This window comes from Diadema antillarum, unplaced genomic scaffold, assembly GCF_040938485.1.
Source record: "Diadema antillarum isolate AM-2024a unplaced genomic scaffold, OU_Dant_1.0 seq00001901_RagTag, whole genome shotgun sequence".
NCBI lineage: Eukaryota > Metazoa > Echinodermata > Echinoidea > Diadematoida > Diadematidae > Diadema > Diadema antillarum.
In genome coordinates this window covers 162,430-181,098 of record NW_027272567.1, presented here as the reverse complement: position 1 = coordinate 181,098, position 18,669 = coordinate 162,430, and the positions used below count along the sequence as shown (strand labels likewise).

Here is an 18,669-nt window from a genome sequence, read left to right as displayed (position 1 = left end):
TACAGTGTAGCATTGCCAGCTACCCATGCATACCCCTTGATCGAGAGGGACATTGTGGGTGAAAATCTTGTCAAGAGTGTAAGCACTGGGCTTGATTCCATCTCGGGTCCTCCGATTAGGAATCTGGAGTCTTATCTACTATTCCAGTGCCCCCAGCTCTTTGACGAATCAACAGGGAATTTCATATATCACAAGTATGTAATCATTGTTTACTTTTCATAATTAACTTTTCCTACTGTGCCTTGAACACATTAGTCACGAGGAATGTGCAATTGGAACTTTCATTATGCGCTGTGATATCAGGTATACACTAAAAGAGTGTTTTGGATGCGGGGAAAACCCGCTTTTATCACGAGTCAGAGCGAGAAGGTCACAAAGAATACAGACTTTCCTCTGAACGTTGCCCGGCCATTTTGGTGAGTGCTGGATAGTACATATGTCTGTTGGAAAACATACTCTTCATAGGATCATTTTGCGTAGATCGTAAAATTAAGACCACATTCAGTCTAATATGTGTTCGCACTTTCCTTCACGGTGATTAGGCAGCAGATCATGAGCTTGTGTACGCAATTTGTGCTTCGGACTCAGACATAAGTCGGCAGTATTGAACCCGGAAGTACAGCATAACTTGGTAAGTATTCCATTATAAGAAACGATATCCACAATCGTGCCGCATCACCACTGAATATGCACAAAATTGTATGCCCTTGTTTTTTTTTTCTCTCTCTCTCTCTCTCTCTCTCTTTTTGTCAATAGGTTTCTGTCCCCGACTTTCGTGATTTTGTGAGCATATCTAGTCCCACCTCCACACCTCTTTTTATATTCGTAATGCAATTGACAGTTAGGCAAACAGAAAAAAAAAGTGGTATATCAATCACCATGTAACAATATGCTGTAGAATAAAGATATTAATCATTGTCTCTGCTGTAAATAGATTAACGTCTAACAATCTTATCACATATTTGTGCTAAGAGATTAAGAAGTAGGATCATTATTGGAGAAATAAATGAACTTGGAAAGGTCAGACATCTTCGAGATTGCCATCCAGAACTGAGGTTGATGCATTCTAATCACCGATAAAATGATGCTACTCTAAATAGTGAAAACATCTCATCGAAAGCCTCACAAGATAACATTAATAGACGTTCAAATAAAGATGGGGTTGATTACAGGCTTACAATTGTTGGAAAGATATACGGAAAGCCAATAGTGGCAGTCAATTCTGTCTCATTGTCGCAAGAGCGTTTGTCTTCCTCCATGTATACATAAAACTCAGACGAAAGAACATCGAATCAAAGGTGATTGTAAACCTGACTGCTTTCATTCACACAGGGGATTATAGGCCCTTTTATTCATACTCATTTCCTTTCATTCACTTCTTTCTTGCACCATTTTGACACAGGAATATCCGAAAACAAATAATTCCTCTGTGCCTAAAACTCAGTTCCTGACATATGAGATCAATGAGAAAAAGTACTTGCGGCCTTCCGTGTCTGCCAAGACTAAGGAAACCGGTATCATCGTGCAATGAAAAAGAAACTATCTATAATACTATCTTCCGAGAATAAAGTTAATTTGTATGGATTGAAGGACACCTTATTACACTTAATAGGCCTACCTACAAACAGGTAAATTTACATTCATTGACATAGGATTCTATCATCTCTCATTTCGCTCACATTATATATATATATTTTTTTTTACATGATAACTTTTGCAAACATCATCATTGGATGATGTTATTGTTCATATGAATACACAGGATCACGATTCAAAGAGTCATCCCTCCGTAAGCTACTCCAATCAAATTACCTAGTATATTTTGATGAGTGTATTGCAATACAATACAACTCATTCTTGTTTTACGAATTCTTCTTTAAGAGTATCAACGAGTAATATCTACTTTCATTCTATGTCGTCGTACGACGGGCCCACCCAATACGTTAATCCGATCTCCTCCAGTCAAATGAACCATGAATAAAGAACTTTCTTTGAAACCCGAAAATAAAGCATCCTCAGTAAATATTATTAAAAGAAAGAAAACATTCACGCTTGTATCTTATATGTGCTTCATTATTTCGTTCGGTTTTGGGAATGCATACATTCTAACATCATGCTTCGAACGAACTTTCGCCTCTTCTATTAGGTAAATGCTTTTTTAATGGTATTTATCGATGTGTTTTACCACTTTGTGTTTCTTTCCCTATCAGAGAAATAGAGACCATGGCAACGTTTCACCAGATCATCAGCCAGAATCTGGAATGCCCTATCTGTCTGAATCTTTTCAACCAACCTAAGTCACTAACATGTTCTCACACGTTCTGCAAAAAATGTCTTCATCGGATATCTCAAACTCAGTCCGACAAGGACACTATAAATTGCCCTATATGCAGGAAAGGAACGCCCCTGCCCAGTGGAGACGTGGATAAGTTACAAACAAACATACCCCTGAGTTCTCTCGTGGACGAAGTGAAAACCAAGAATCCAACATGCACAGTTTGTGCGATGGACGATAAGTCGCCAGCTGTGTCCTACTGTCAGGACTGTGGGAAATATATGTGTAAATCGTGTGAAGTCGGCCACTCTATCTGGAAACTGTTCTCCACCCACGAAGTGGTGCCCGTGAGCGAGGTGTTCTCGGGAAAAGTTCTGTTTAAGAGGCGACGGAAATGCAAGAAACATCCTAGCGAGGATGAAGAGTGTTTTTGTACCGCATGTCGGGAGTACACTTGCTGTAAGTGCGGGATGTTAAGACACTCACAAGCTGGGCATCAGATCGAAGAGGCAGCTATCCACGAGGAGAAAGTGATCAAAAATATCAGTGAGTTGAAAAAAGGAGTAAAATCAAAGAAAGCGACCGCTGAAAATCATATCGAGTTCATAGAGACACAACGCAATGAAATAACAAGTATGTTTAGAAAGCTCAATGATGACATCGACAAGACGTATGAGGAATACATGCAGCTATTGTCAGACAGAAGAGATGCCCTGAAAAGTCAAGTGAAACATTGGTCTCAAAAATTCGAGAACAAATTACAAGTCATGGAGGAAGAGAGTCGGCAAAGAATCAGTCACATGAACGCGATGGAAGAGCTGGTAACTAATGGCATGAAGGTACCGCTGGAGAGAGACGCCTTATTTACACACGACACGCTGTGCGAGAACTTGAAGAGCTTACTGGGGCGAGATGATCCTGACGACCGATCACCGAGAGGTCTGGCAGAACGAGTTCAGAAGATTTCATTCCGTCGATACGAGAAGATTAATGAACTTTGTCTTGGAGAGTTGGAAGGTTACACGTGGGATGTCAAAGCAGACGTAGAGCTTCCAAGCGGAAGTTACATGGACTGCATGACTTGTGCACCAGATGGTAAGATGGCAGTGTGTTCATGGACAGGTGGAATTCATCTCTACCGTCCTGATGGTGAGTTACATGAGACGGTACTGAAGGATGTCGGAATCCGTCAAACTAAATTCTTGTCTGATGGTCGAAGTGTAGTACGCGATACAAATGAAAAGATGACAGTATACACTCCCGAGTGGGAGAAGCTCAACGTCACGTTTGAAGATATGGGTTGCGCTGAGGGAAAGTATGGAAGTCTCACTGTGGATAGAGATGATAATATCTATATGGGTTATAGGAAACCGAAAAAGATCCAGGTATTTACAACACAGGGTGGCAAGGCTGTCAGGACTATGATGTGTGATGGATATACACCTTGGCAAATATTCTCCTTTCACAACAATGGAAAACTGATCCTACAAGACTCAGCTGTCGTATGCCTTGATGGTAAGGGGAAGAAGGAGAATGTCTTGAAGAAAGAGGGTATTTCTCCCTTCCCAGCTGTTTGTCGAGATGATTCGGTCATTGTAGCCTGGGTGAAGCGCGAGGAGGGTCTCGTCAGTATTGATCGATACACTGGTGATTTGGAGCACGTACACAATCTCATCACTGATTTTAGAATACAAAAAAGAATCTGGTGTTGGTACTATCTACAAGAGTTTGTGAGTGGTGAGATAGCTTTCTGCACTCCATGTAGACTTTACATATTTGGTGAGATTTAACGTGGACTGACATGGAAGACATTTGTACTACAATACCATATTCAAAAGAAGAATATGAAGAAGAAGAAGAAGAATTCACTAGAATTCACTAGAATATTGAAACACTCTAAGGACCTTCAAGTAATAATGATGACAAATGTATTGGTGATTGACCATTTCAAAAAAAAAAGTATAGAACAGAAAGGTCAATTACATCATTTGTATTCGATGTTTAGTCCTGTTAAGGATGCAATGTTATCCTGTCTTTCTTTTTTGAAGGGGGGGGGGGGGGGGGCTATTCAGATGAAATCCGAAACAAGAGATCGTGGGAGGTGGTGTTGGTGGTGCACGGGGGGGGAGGGGGGGGGGGTGGTGTCGTGCTCGCCCGGGTGTTGTTAGTTCGCCTTCCAGGCATTCTTCAAGACTGTTGTAAATCTCTGTGGCTTAATGTACATTCTTCCCCGAATGTTGTTACCCCGATTGGCTGCGTCTACAGAAGTCCTAATTCTTTATGTTAGAATAACTCTGCTCTCTTTTAGCCTATTCGTGATCCATGCAGTTCATGCAATCAAGTTGTTTTTGCAGGTGATTTTGATTGGAATGACATCGCTTGGATTGGTCGCACTGGTTTTCTAAATAATCCAATTGTGGATAAATCTATTTTTCTGGAGTGTTTAGAAGAATGCTTTCTTTTCCAACACGTTACTTCTTTCACTAGGGCACGAGGATCACAAGTATCCAAGTTAACTTACTTAATCTTAACCAGTGATGACTGTCAAGTGCATGATTGTCCCCCATAGGTCGGAGTGACCATGCTGTGTCGGTCAGTCATGTCTGCGTTTGGACATCTGTTCATAATGAAGGTAATATTATCAAGTCAAGCAGTATGTATAATGGAGAATACCTTACTACGCAGCTATTTGCAAAGACATTGAAGAGGTATAGATAGGCAGTATATGCTCTGCTCGGGTGATGTCAGTTCTAATTGGGGCACTTTTAAAGAAATGTTGCATGGATTGATTGAAAAATATGTTCTCTTTAGGAAGAACGTCTTACTGATCACTGAATTGTTGACTGACTTCGACATTACTACTAAAGATATTGCAGAGAAACTTGCCAATCTCAAAGAGGGTAAAACTCAAGTTCCTGACGGTCTTCATCCTAAAGTCCTGACAGAAGTTAGGAAGGAAATTGCCATTCCTCTGCAGAGTATTTTGTCGCAGCCGCTGAAAAATTGTATAGTGTGATCTGACTTGAAGAATGTTAATATCATACCTATCCATAAGAAGGGGCGTACATCTGATGCTGCTAACTGAAGACCAGTCAGTCTTACATCAAGTGTTTGTAATATTATGTAATCCATTGTTTGTGTTCATATTATGAAGCATCTTGACAATAATGATCTCTTTAGTAGGGTTCAGTATGATTTTCGTTCCAAACGCTCGTTCTCTTTAACTCTTGGATTGCATGGAACAGTGGTCAAAAGTCCTTGACAATGGTGACAGTTTTGATGTATTTTATCTGGACTTCTAGAGGTTTCCGATCGTGTACGCCATAGGAGGCTTTTCCTCAGGCTAAAACACCTCGGAATCGATGGGAATGTGTTGAGCTGGATTGAGGGTTTTCTCTGGGATAGGATACAGATTGTTTTTGCGTAGCCGAAATTCCAATGATGCGTTACACACCTGCAATTAATCCCCTCTCATTGCAACAATGACAAACCTGATCATTTATCCACAGCGTTACATAAACCTACTTGCAGTCTTCCTCTCTCTCTCCCTCTCTCTCTTTCTCTCTCTCTCTCTCTCTCTCATCCATCTCTCCGCGAGAATTAAAACAGCTGAGGGTTCAGCGTAAATTTACCCGATGTATCTTTAATCAAATAAGCATGTTATCCTATACAGCTGTTATTATGGTGAGTTTATATGCTACTCTTCGGTTCTGCATTTACAATCTGTATGTTTCTTTTTCTTATTGCTATTATTGCATGCTTGCAATCACTTTTTATTCTCGAATATTCGACTACTCTGTGTGTGTTTTTTTATATGTATTTATAATGGCAAAACTTTATAAAATCAACAATATATTTTGAGAACTTTATCACGTAACCTCGTCTATACATAGCAGCAGCTGCTGTGCCATTGGACAGAAAATTTTTACTCTTTATGTGCCATAATGTTCGCACGCCTGAGGTACCAAGGTGGCGTTTTTTTTTTGTTTTTTGTTTTGTTTTTTTTTTGCTCAAACACACAATTCCATTAAAATTAATCAATACATCGCCAAATGCCACATCAGTACGATGAAAGCTTCATTTGCGATTCTTTTCCTCTCATAGATCGAGCAACAAAGATTCAAAATGGTTTGTTATGTTCGTTTTTCACTTTGGGCCAGTACATATCTCTTTCTTGCCGCCAAAATTTCAGATTTAACGATTTTAGAGGCCCTAACGGGTCACCAGACAAACAGGTTAGTGTGGAGACCTTCTGAAAAAAACTTCTTTAACGTCATTAATCGAGATAAACGACAATTTCTGTACATTTGTAAATCTATTAGAAATCAATGACAAAATGGTAATATATTCAGTGTAATTGCATCATAATACGTGTATTGTCTGTGTTTTGCATAACTGCAGTTTCAGTGTTTCGTATATTCAAGTAATCATTCCCTTCTAGTTGTAACATTGACAAATCTGATCATTATCCACCTCGTTACAAACCATTATTTGAAGTCTTTGCCCCTTCTCTCTCTCTCTCTCTCTTCATTATCCGATTTATCCACATTTTAATTTGATAGAATTCTATAATTTGTGATGCCTGTAAATAGCTCATTTCTCTTTTCTGAATTTGGTGTGGAACAGTGTCGAATCTCTAACTACTGAAGTCACTTGTTAGGGCGGTAAGTTGGCTCAGTCGGTAGCGGCCCGGGTTCGAACCCAAGTCTGGACTGAGCAATGTTGTGTGTAAGCATACCGTCCCCTCTAGCAAGAGGCAAAATACTCTGTCCCTCGGATAGGACATAAAATGGAGGTCCCGTGTATGAGAGAGTAACAACTCATGCACGTAAAAGATCCCGCTTCATTCATTCATCGTAAAAGAGCAGGGTGTTTAACCCGGTGAAGTGGTCACACCTCACATCCAACTGGACCCCATGAAAGACTAGCTTAACGTAGCTGAATATGGGCTATCCAGCCATCTTCTCAGATGGAAAATGAACAAACAAAACTTGTTGAAACGGAGGTGTTTCGAAGTGCCGCATCTCTTAAAAGTGGTACACCAAATAGAGTGATGGAAAGTTGTATATAAAATATAGTGAAGTTACCTAAATGTTTGATATCGTTATTATAGATATTATGTTTGATTAATGTCACTATTATTCATCGTATAACCTGATCGGCTTGGTAGAACTGTAAAACTCAGACGTCAACCATACTTGTCAAAGCTAAGTAAGTAAGAAAGAAAGAAAGAAAGAATGAAAGAAAGAAAGAAAGAATTTACTATGGCTTCAAATTTTTCAATGTATAACTTTCGAAACGTTTTGGTTATGACGGTGATTTTTATCAAACTGTTATGACACACAGTTTTAATAGTATTATTTTTTAATCTGTCATTTGAGAAAGATGCGTAGTGTTGGTGGTGGAGAACGTTCACTCTGTTCATTCATAATCATTTTATTGATATCTTATAATACCGTTTTGTACGACACACACTTTGCATGATTAGAACCAGCTAGGTCTTACCATTATCGGTGGCATGACGTGACCAGCTGAAAATTGATGTCGGACCACCAAATTTCCAAAAATGTTATCCTTTGATGGCCCGATCGGTGTAATGTAGGACAATTTTGTCAATCCGTTGCAATACAAGCATCTGAACGCAAGCATTTCAATAATATTAATAAATACGCAGTGCATAGCACTTGTCTAGTGCTCTGGTAAGACAATGTGTTTCCAGCAGAGGTAATACTTGTAGATCATTTCCCTTTTGAAAATTTGGAGTGAAACAGTGACGTATATCAATCCACTGATGTCACTTCGTTGAAACGAAGGAGTTTTGAAGTGCCAAAAATCTCTGAAATGTGGTATACAAAAAAAGAATGAGAAACTGTATATGAACAATGTAAAAGAATTGAAGTAACGGAATGCCTCATTTTGATTTTTTTTTTTTTGTAGCAAAGCGTTACAAATATGTTTGATAAAAGTCATATCATTTATTGTTTGGTAAGACTGTAAAACCAACTCTATCGTTGTAATCACTGAGTTGTCAAAGGTAAACAACAAGAAAAATTTAGATGACTTCAAACTTATCAATATATTTCTTTGAAAATGCTTTGGTAATGTTATCAAACTAGTTCAACACACAATATTATTTGCAATTTACAGAAAGTTGCGTACTATTAGTTGTGGAAAACGTTTACTTTGTTCATTCATTTTCATTGTATTGATGTCCTTTAGTACAGTCCTGTACAACACATGATAGAAGAGAGCCAAACATTAGCGGTAGTCTGGTGCCCGCTGATAGTTGATATCAATCAACAAATTTCCAACAAGATTATACTTTGATGGCCTGAAAAGGTATGGAATTTTTAAAATAAAATTTTAAGTTCGTTAATTCTTTGGGTATAATGCCCAAAGAATTAACAAACTTAAAATTGAAAAAAATATATATATATAAAAATTAAAATAGTACATTATACCTATATTCCTTTTTTTTATTTCGCGCCACCAAAATTTCTGATTGAAAGATTTTAATGGCACAAACTGGTCTCCAGAGAAACAGGTTTATGTTGAGGTCTGTCATTATTAATCAGGGCAAAAAGAGAACTTCTTCATACCTGTAATTTGATTACAAATCTAAAATAAAGTTACTGATATTTCAGTGCATTTACATTCTACTGAACTGTTTTTCTTTCTACATTTCTAATATTTCAATGTTTCGTTATAATCAATATATTAGTGTCACTTAACATTGAGAAATCTGATCATTCATTCATCGCGTTGCATACCATTACTTATAATAGTCTCCTTTGTCCCTCCCCTCTCTCTCTCTCTCTCCCTCTCTCTCCTCTCTCTCTCTCTCTCTCTCCACTCTCTCCACTCTCTCTCTCTCTCTCTCCACTCTCTCTCTCTCTCTCTCTCTCTCTAAAAAAAAAAACAACAACCCCAAAACAGAAAGAATAAGAGTTCAGTGTAAATTCACCCGATGCACCTTTAATGAAATAAGTATGTTTCCCTTTTCAACTCGTTATTTTGGTTAGTTCGTGTACTACTTCTTGCTTCTTGTGCCTTTGCAATTTGTATGTTTGTAGTTTTTTTATGTTCTTGTATGCTTCACACTTTTTCTTCCCTGTGATTAGTATTATTTGTGGTGGCAAAAGTTCATTGAGATATATATTTTGAGAACTTGGTCACGGAACCTTATCTATAGCACCAACTGTTGCTCCACTGGACAGAGAGCTTTAAGTTCATCATTGCCAATCCTGACTACTCAAACTACTTAAAGCACGTTATTCTTCTTGTTGTTGGTGGTTTATAACAAGAAAGTTCTATTTTTTTTCTGAGGCCGCACGAAGCATGTCAAATTATCTAAAATATCAAGTACAAAATGTGTAGCTGCAATGCACTAATTAAATTCCACAATATTTGTATGGGAATAAGCTATTGAGCGTGTATTTTCAAGCGACTGACTTTGGAGCATTAGGATATACAGGGATAGTCTATACCACACCAATTGGCGCTCACATCCTCACAGACACGACCCTAATTCTTCTATTTTTACATATTCAATATCTACAATAATTTCCAGGAAAATACATGTCCCCCCTTTCAGCAGATCAGCTGTACGTAATTAAGTGACTGCAAAAATCACCTTTATGCTTTAGGTTTCTGATTTGATTGATGGATTTAAAGTTTCAAAATAATCTGTATTTTACAACACATGGGCCTGTGGAAAATCACGTTTTTGAACGGGACACCATGCTATGAATAATTATGTGAGAAAATGAATAAAAATAAATAAAAGATATGATATGTATATGCGACTTTTAAGTGGAACATTAAGATGTTTCATAACAACCGGTTTTTCATGTCGCTGCAATTTTATTGTTTGTTTGTTTGTTTGTTTGTTTGTCTTTCTTTTTTATTGTTTCTGCACAGGTTGTTACGTATGTATTCCTGCAGTGCATAACATGATTTAGGTTTTACGCCAGTATTTTGTATGCTTCCTGGTGTTTTGATTGACTTTTTTTAATGTTTTGTTTTTGTTTTGCTGGATGTAGTGTATGACAGGAAATTAAATTGACCTTACTACGGAAGCATAACCCAGCTCGTTCACCGTTTGACGAAGTACATTGTGTATTTTGTGTGGTTGTTATATATCAGCATGTATGTTAAGCAACGGAACCTCTTTGTTGATAGTGACTCTTTCTAATAAGAGGCTTGTTTCATCGATGTCAAAGGTTTATGGTGAAATGAAATCATGGCTAAAGTTATGAGGCTAATATGTGTGTGTTTGTGCGAGTATGTGTGTGTGTGTGAGAGAGAGAGTTTGTGCGTGTGTGTGTGTGTATGTGTGTGTGTGTCATTGCCTGCAACATCTTCCGTTTTCCCTTTTCTGTATTATACCTGTTCGTTTTTATTTGCACAATGTCAATTATGCCCTCCCATCGGTAAATGGTAATCGATGGAAACTAAAAGAGAAGAAATGATAAAAAGATAAATTGATAAAAAAACAGATCAGATTCCATGCTTGTAGTTGGTGAACAGCATCGATTTAGCATAATTTTAACACATCCTCACCAGATTGTCTCATGAACCAACCCGACGGAAAGGGAATTGTTAATCGAAAGAAAAAAAAATCGTATGTTTTATAGCTCAATAACATTGATGATTCGGATATGGTTGTCCAAACATAACACTACCGCTCCTACAATAACTTTATTGAAGTCTTTTGCAGGATGTGGCATGTATTAATGTCTCATACGAAATTTAAAGTTCGAATGTTCTCAATTCAATGCTAAGCCAGCACCTATTCACATCAAAAGTCTAAGATCTTAATATGCCCCTTCACAATCTGAACTCAGCGTCGACGACTATACGGTATACTGACGTGAAGGGATCAAGTCATTTCCATTATATAGACCGAAATATTTTCTTTATAAGAACTAACTGTTGACGATCAGCTCGATCCATTTTACTGTAATTTAGTTTCGGCAATTCACTCTAGAAATGTCGCCAGTCATAAGAATAAGAAAGGTGAGATTGCGATTGCATTTAGACAAGAAAGACAAATAGAAAGCTTACCATGTATAGCTGTGGCCTTCTCTACATAGATGTTCGACTCACAAAAAGGAAACAAACATAACTTACATTCTGCTCTTTTTATTCTGTGCCTGACATGCCTTATTGTGGTGAACGGTGGAGTATATCAGTGACAAAGCCAGTGTTAGGTTTGCAACACAGAGCCAGTGAGTCATTGGTGTGAAGAAGACGATACAAACATCATCGAACTGCATGTAGTATCCATCACACAGAGCTAATAATGATAATGATAATAATAATAATAGATAACAGGAAATAATAATAATACTAATGATATGTATTACTACTACTTCTACTACTACTACTATTATCATTATTACTAGTACAAAAATTACCATTCAGATGATGTAAGTTCTGATTCATCCGGGTAACGATCAATAAAGGTACAAAATGAAATCAATTCATCTGGACTTTATGTTTTAATTCCAAGAACGGTTTCACGTCCGATCCTGGACGCTTCAACAGCTCGTCTGATTTGATGGCGGGAAGGCGTCGTTGCCAATCGGCGCAGACGCACTATCGACTTTATTGTTCGAAGTATTTCGACTATTGTTATCATCATTATCATTATTATTAGTAGAAGTAGTAGTATAGTAGTGGTTGTATTTAGGTATTAATAAGCATTAAAGTAATAATCAGTGACAATGCCTTCTTTAGCGGGGTACCCTTTTTCGGTGGTACCACTGCTCTAACAGAGCGCCCTGTCGTTATTAATGTATTATTACCCTACACTGCAAAAAGTCCGGTGTTAAAAAGTGAACACCGAGCTGGTGTTAAATTTTTGGTGCTCATTTATGGTGTTAAATTAACACCTCCGGGTGTCATTTCCAAATTTTAAACTGTTTTTTCAAGAGTTTCTTAGTAACTGCACTTCTTGTTGATTCTTAATTTAAACAAGACGATCAAGAATTTTACATTAAAATACTAGATTTTTGAAAAAATGTGAAAATAAATTTACACCAAAGTAACACCAGCTGGTGTGGTCTCTTATTGAAGCTGGACGGGTGTTAAACCATTGATATTAACACCAACAAATATCAAATCAACACCATGTGGTGTCATTTTTTAATTAACACCAGTACAGTGTCAAAATAACACCAGGTACAGTGTCAAATTAACACCACGAAGTGTCAGGTGAACACTTTTCAACACCATCACAGTGCATTTTTAACACCTGTGGGTGTGGTCCTTTATTGAAGTTTGATCGGTGTTAGATTTAACACCCGTGGTGTTAAATCTAACACCGATGTTTTTACAGTGTAGCATTGCCAGCTACCCATGCATACCCCTTGATCAAGAGGGACATTGTGGGTGAAAATCTTGTCAAGAGTGTAAGCACTGGGCTTGATTCCATCTCGGGTCCTCCGATTAGGAATCTGGAGTCTTATCTACTATTCCAGTGCCCCCAGCTCTTTGACGAATCAACAGGGAATTTCATATATCACAAGTATGTAATCATTGTTTACTTTTCATAATCAACTTTTCCTACTGTGCCTTGAACACATTAGTCACGAGGAATGTGCAATTGGAACTTTCATTATGCGCTGTGATATCAGGTATACACTAAAAGAGTGTTTTGGATGCGGGGAAAACCCGCTTTTATCACGAGTCAGAGCGAGAAGGTCACAAAGAATACAGACTTTCCTCCGAAAGTTGCCCGGCCATTTTGGTGAGTGCTGGATAGTACATATGTCTGTTGGAAAACATACTCTTCATAGGATCACTTTGCGTAGGTCGTAAAATTAAGACCACATTCAGTCTAATATGTGTTCGCACTTTCCTTCACGGTGATTAGGCAGCAGATCATGAGCTTGTGTACGCAATTTGTGCTTCGGACTCAGACATAAGTCGGCAGTATTGAACCCGGAAGTACAGCATAACTTGGTAAGTATTCCATTATAAGAAACGATATCCACAATCGTGCCGCATGACCACTAAATATGCACCAAATTGTATGCCCTTGTTTTTTTTTTCTCTCTCTCTCTTGTCAATAGGTTTCTGTCCCCGACTTTCGTGATTTTGTGAGCATGTTTAGTCCCACCTCCACACCTCTTTTTATATTCGTAATGCAATTGACAGTTAGGCAAACAGAAAAAAAATGGTATATCAATCACCATGTTACAATATGCTGTAGAATAAAGATATTAATCATTGTCTCTGCTGTAAATAGATTAACGTCTAACAATCTTATCACATATTTGTGCTAACATATTAAGAAGTAGGATCATTATCGGAGAAATAAATGAATTTGAAAAGGTCAGACATCTTCGAGATTGCCATCCAGAACTGAGGTTGATGCATTCTAATGACCAATGAAATGATGCTACCCTAAATAATGAGAGCATCTAATCGAAGGCCTCCAAGATAACTTTAAGCGATCAAATAAAGATGGGGTTGATTACAGGATTATATGGTTGGAAAGGTGTACAGGAAGCCAATAGTGGCAGTCAAATCTATGTATCATTGTCTGCAAGAGCGTTTGTCTCTCTCCATGTATACATAAAACTCAGACGAAAGGACATCGAATCAAAGGTGACTGTAGACCTGACTGCCTTCAGTCATACAGGACCTTAAAGGTCCCTTTATCAGGACTCATTTCCTTTAATTCACTCCTTTCTTGCACCATTTTGACACCGGCATATTCCAAAAACAAAATTGATATTTTCTCTGTGCATAACTCAGTTCCTGACATATGAGGTACAGGTATATGAGTATACTTCTTGCGGCCTTCCGCGTCCACCAAGACTAAGGAAACCAGTATCTCCATGCGATAAAAGAAAACTATTCCTAATACTATCGCTCCTGGATGTAGATACTTTGTATAGATTGAAAGACACACTGTTCCGTTTAATAGGCCTATCTACAAACAGGCAAATATTATACATTGATGGACACACGATTCTATAATCACTCATTTCGCTCACATATTCATTGATTTTTTTTTATTTTTTTACATGACAACTTTTGCAAACAACATCATTGGATGATGTTATCGCTCATATAAATATACAGGATCACGATTCAAAGAGTCATCCTTCCGTAAGCTATTCTAATCAAATAACCTAATATATTTTGATGATTGTATCGCAATACAATTTATTATTTTTTCAAGAATATTTTTTTCAGAGTATCAACGAGTAACATCTAATTCCATTCAATATCATCGTAGGACGGGCCCACTCAATACGTTGGTATGTGACCGTGCACCTCAAAACGAACATAAAGTCGCACACACTGATTTTGCGTGAGGACAGAAAATAAGTGAAATGGGTCAACCTAACCGAACTTGACTTTTTCATATTTTCTGAAAGAGCTGCTCTTCTTTTACGTTAAGCTAAAATTTGGCATCATAAAACGGGCAGGAAAGTGTGTTTTTTAGCAGTTTATCTCGAACATTTTTGGTAGAATAGTTTAATTAGGTGTGTCTTTAGAATCCCTTTTTCATTTCTGAAATACCTTGTCCTCACTCTTCACTTTCAACTCTAATAGCTTTTGAAAGGAAAATGCTACTGCTTTGAAAGTTGGCATGAATTATGGACAGAATGTGTTAATGAGGCATGCTTAATTTCAGTTTAATTTGATAATCCCTTCATTGTTGTTATTTTGGTGGTTTACTTCCTGTTTTTTGTCCCATTTATCGCACAGGCAGCACGGTTTGGGTAAAGATTAAGCGCTTGAATAGACACTGTTATACTTCAGAAACTCTTTTCTCAGTTCACACTTTTCCTGAGTTTGTAATTTCTTTCCAATATTTGGATAGGTTAGGAGAGTCCATTTGATTTGAGTTATACATTATTTTAAAGCTTAAAGTCTGCTCTTTCAGAATATGGTCTTAACTGAAAATTCATGTCTGGCGACTTTTTGTTTGTTTTGAGGTGCTGGGTCACATATGATCTCCTCCGCTGAAATGAACCATCCTAAATAGGGAAATTTCTTTGCACCCAAAAATAAAGCATCCTCAGTAAATGTTATATAAAAAAAAGAAAACATTCACGCTGGTGTCTTAGATTGTGCTTCATTATTTCGTTCGGATTTAAGAATGCATACATTCTAACATCATGCTTCGAACGAACTTTCGCCTCTTCTATCAGGTAATTGCTGAACTCGGTTTTTTGATGATATTTATCGATGTTTGTTACCACTTTCTGTTTCTTTTGCTATTAGAGAAATAGAGACCATGGCAACGTTTCACCAGATCATCAGCCAGAATCTGGAATGCCCTATCTGTCTGAATCTTTTCAACCAACCTAAGTCACTAACATGTTCTCACACGTTCTGCAAAAAATGTCTTCATCGGATATCTCAAACTCAGTCCGACAAGGATACTATAAATTGCCCTATATGCAGGAAAGGAACGCCCCTGCCCAGTGGAGACGTGGATAAGTTACAAACAAACATACCCCTGAGTTCTCTCGTGGACGAAGTGAAAACCAAGAATCCAACATGCACAGTTTGTGCGACGGACGAAAAGTCGCCAGCTGTTCGCTACTGTCAGGACTGTGGGAAATATATGTGTAAATCGTGTGAAGTCGGCCACTCTATCTGGAAACTGTTCTCCACCCACGAAGTGGTGCCCGTGAGCGAGGTGTTCTCGGGAAAAGTTCTGTTTAAGAGGCGACGGAAATGCAAGAAACATCCTAGCGAGGATGAAGAGTGTTTTTGTACCGCATGTCGGGAGTACACTTGCTGTAAGTGCGGGATGTTAAGACACTCACAAGCTGGGCATCAGATCGAAGAGGCAGCTATCCACGAGGAGAAAGTGATCAAAAATATCAGTGAGTTGAAAAAAGGAGTAAAATCAAAGAAAGCGACCGCTGAAAATCATATCGAGTTCATAGAGACACAACGCAATGAAATAACAAGTATGTTTAGAAAGCTCAATGATGACATCGACAAGACGTATGAGGAATACATGCAGCTATTGTCAGACAGAAGAGATGCCCTGAAAAGTCAAGTGAAACATTGGTCTCAAAAATTCGAGAACAAATTACAAGTCATGGAGGAAGAGAGTCGGCAAAGAATCAGTCACATGAACGCGATGGAAGAGCTGGTAACTAATGGCATGAAGGTACCGCTGGAGAGAGACGCCTTATTTACACACGACACGCTGTGCGAGAACTTGAAGAGCTTACTGGGGCGAGATGATCCTGACGACCGATCACCGAGAGGTCTGGCAGAACGAGTTCAGAAGATTTCATTCCGTCGATACGAGAAGATTAATGAACTTTGTCTTGGAGAGTTGGAAGGTTACACGTGGGATGTCAAAGCAGACGTAGAGCTTCCAAGCGGAAGTTACATGGACTGCATGACTTGTGCGCCAGATGGTAAGATGGCAGTGTGTTCATGGACAGGTGGAATTCATCTCTACCGTCCTGATGGTGAGTTACATGAGACGGTACTGAAGGATGTCGGAATCCGTCAAACTAAATTCCTGTCTGATGGTCGAAGTGTAGTACGCGATACAAATGAAAAGATGACAGTATACACTCCCGAGTGGGAGAAGCTCAACGTCACGTTTGAAGATATGGGTTGCGCTGAGGGAAAGTATGGAAGTCTCACTGTGGATAGAGATGATAATATCTATATGGGTTATAGGAAACCGAGAAAGATCCAGGTATTTACAACACAGGGTGGCAAGGCTGTCAGGACTATGAAGTGTGATGGATATACACCTTGGCAAATATTCTCCTTTCACAACAATGGAAAACTGATCCTACAAGACTCAGCTGTCGTATGCCTTGATGGTAAGGGGAAGAAGGAGAATGTCTTGAAGAAAGAGGGTATTTCTCCCTTCCCAGCTGTTTGTCGAGATGATTCGGTCATTGTAGCCTGGGTGAAGCACGAGGAGGGTCTCGTCAGTATTGATCGATACACTGGTGATTTGGAGCACGTACACAATCTCATCACTGATTTTAGAATACAAAAAAGAATCTGGTGTTGGTACTATCTACAAGAGTTTGTGAGTGGTGAGATAGCTTTCTGCACTCCATGTAGACTTTACATATTTGGTGAGATTTAACGTGGACTGACATGGAAGACATTTGTACTACAATACCATATTCAAAAGAAGAATATGAAGAAGAAGAAGAAGAAGAAGAAGAAGAAGAAGAAGAATATCTTATGTCAATTCTAAGTGAATTGAATACACTTTGTAATAATTAATGTAATAAAGGGCTGCATTCATGTGTCATGCCTACTCACTAGAATATTCAAACACTCTAAGGACCTTCAAGTAATAATGATAACAAATGTATTGGTGATTGACCATTTCAAAAAAAAAAGTATAGAACAGAAAGGTCAATTACATCATTTGTATTCGATGTTTAGTCCTGTTAAGGATGCAATGTTATCCTGTCTTTCTTTTTTGAAGGGGAGGGGGGCTATTCAGATGAAATCCGAAACAAGAGATCGTGGGAGGTGGTGTTGGTGGTGCACGGGGGGAGGGGGGGGGGGTGGTGTCGTGCTCGCCCGGGTGTTGTTAGTTCGCCTTCCAGGCATTCTTCAAGACTGTTGTAAATCTCTGTGGCTTAATGTACATTCTTCCCCGAATGTTGTTACCCCGATTGGCTGCGTCTACAGAAGTCCTAATTCTTTATGTTAGAATAACTCTGCTCTCTTTTAGCCTATTCGTGATCCATGCAGTTCATGCAATCAAGTTGTTTTTGCAGGTGATTTTGATTGGAGTGACATCGCTTGGATTGGTCGCACTGGTTTTCTAAATAATCCAATTGTGGATAAGTCTATTTTTCTGGAGTGTTTAGAAGAATGCTTTCTTTTCCAACACGTTACTTCTTTCACTAGGGCACGAGGATCACAAGTATCCAAGTTAACTTACTTAATCTTAACCAGTGATGACTGTCAAGTGCATGATTGTCCCCCATAGGTCGGAGTGACCATGCCAATCTCAAAGAGGGTAAAACTCAAGTTCCTGACGGTCTTCATCCTAAAGTCCTGACAGAAGTTAGGAAGGAAATTGCCATTCCTCTGCAGAGTATTTTGTCGCTGAAAAATTGTATAGTGCGATCTGACTTGAAGAATGCTAATATCATACCTATCCATAAGAAGGGGCGTACATCTGATGCTGCTAACTGAAGACCAGTCAGTCTTACATCAAGTGTTTGTAATATTATGTAATCCATTGTTTGTGTTCATATTATGAAGCATCTTGACAATAATGATCTCTTTAGTAGTGTTCAGTATGATTTTCGTTCCAAACGCTCGTTCTCTTTAACTCTTGGATTGCATGGAACAGTGGTCAAAAGTCCTTGACAATGGTGACAGTTTTGATGTATTTTATCTGGACTTCTAGA

General features: G+C 38.5%; 2 protein-coding genes across 2 annotated transcripts; both read left to right on the top strand.

Annotated features, from left to right (window-relative positions):
- Positions 1-249: 249 nt before the first annotated feature.
- LOC139713060 (uncharacterized) lies at positions 250-4,078 on the top strand. The gene is made up of 2 exons (XM_071624822.1): positions 250-631; positions 2,211-4,078. Exon 2 carries the CDS (start codon positions 2,224-2,226, stop codon positions 4,063-4,065), a length of 1,842 nt encoding a protein of 613 aa, XP_071480923.1. The 5' UTR covers positions 250-631; positions 2,211-2,223; the 3' UTR covers positions 4,066-4,078.
- Positions 4,079-12,735: 8,657 nt separating this feature from the next.
- Positions 12,736-18,314, top strand: LOC139713066 (uncharacterized). The gene is made up of 4 exons (XM_071624827.1): positions 12,736-12,806; positions 13,155-13,243; positions 15,524-17,213; positions 18,243-18,314. Exons 3-4 carry the CDS (start codon positions 15,537-15,539, stop codon positions 18,312-18,314), a joined length of 1,749 nt encoding a protein of 582 aa, XP_071480928.1. The 5' UTR covers positions 12,736-12,806; positions 13,155-13,243; positions 15,524-15,536.
- Positions 18,315-18,669: the final 355 nt, after the last annotated feature.

Excerpts from the sequence above, each read along its gene's own strand:
- LOC139713060 (XM_071624822.1), top strand. The coding sequence starts at position 2,224 with ATGGCAACGTTTCACCAGATCATCAGCCAGAATCTGGAATGCCCTATC.
- LOC139713066 (XM_071624827.1), top strand. The coding sequence starts at position 15,537 with ATGGCAACGTTTCACCAGATCATCAGCCAGAATCTGGAATGCCCTATC. Across the intron at positions 17,214-18,242 it reads TGAAGCACGAGGAGGGTCTC|GTCGGAGTGACCATGCCAAT; the intron begins GTCAGTATTGAT and ends TGTCCCCCATAG.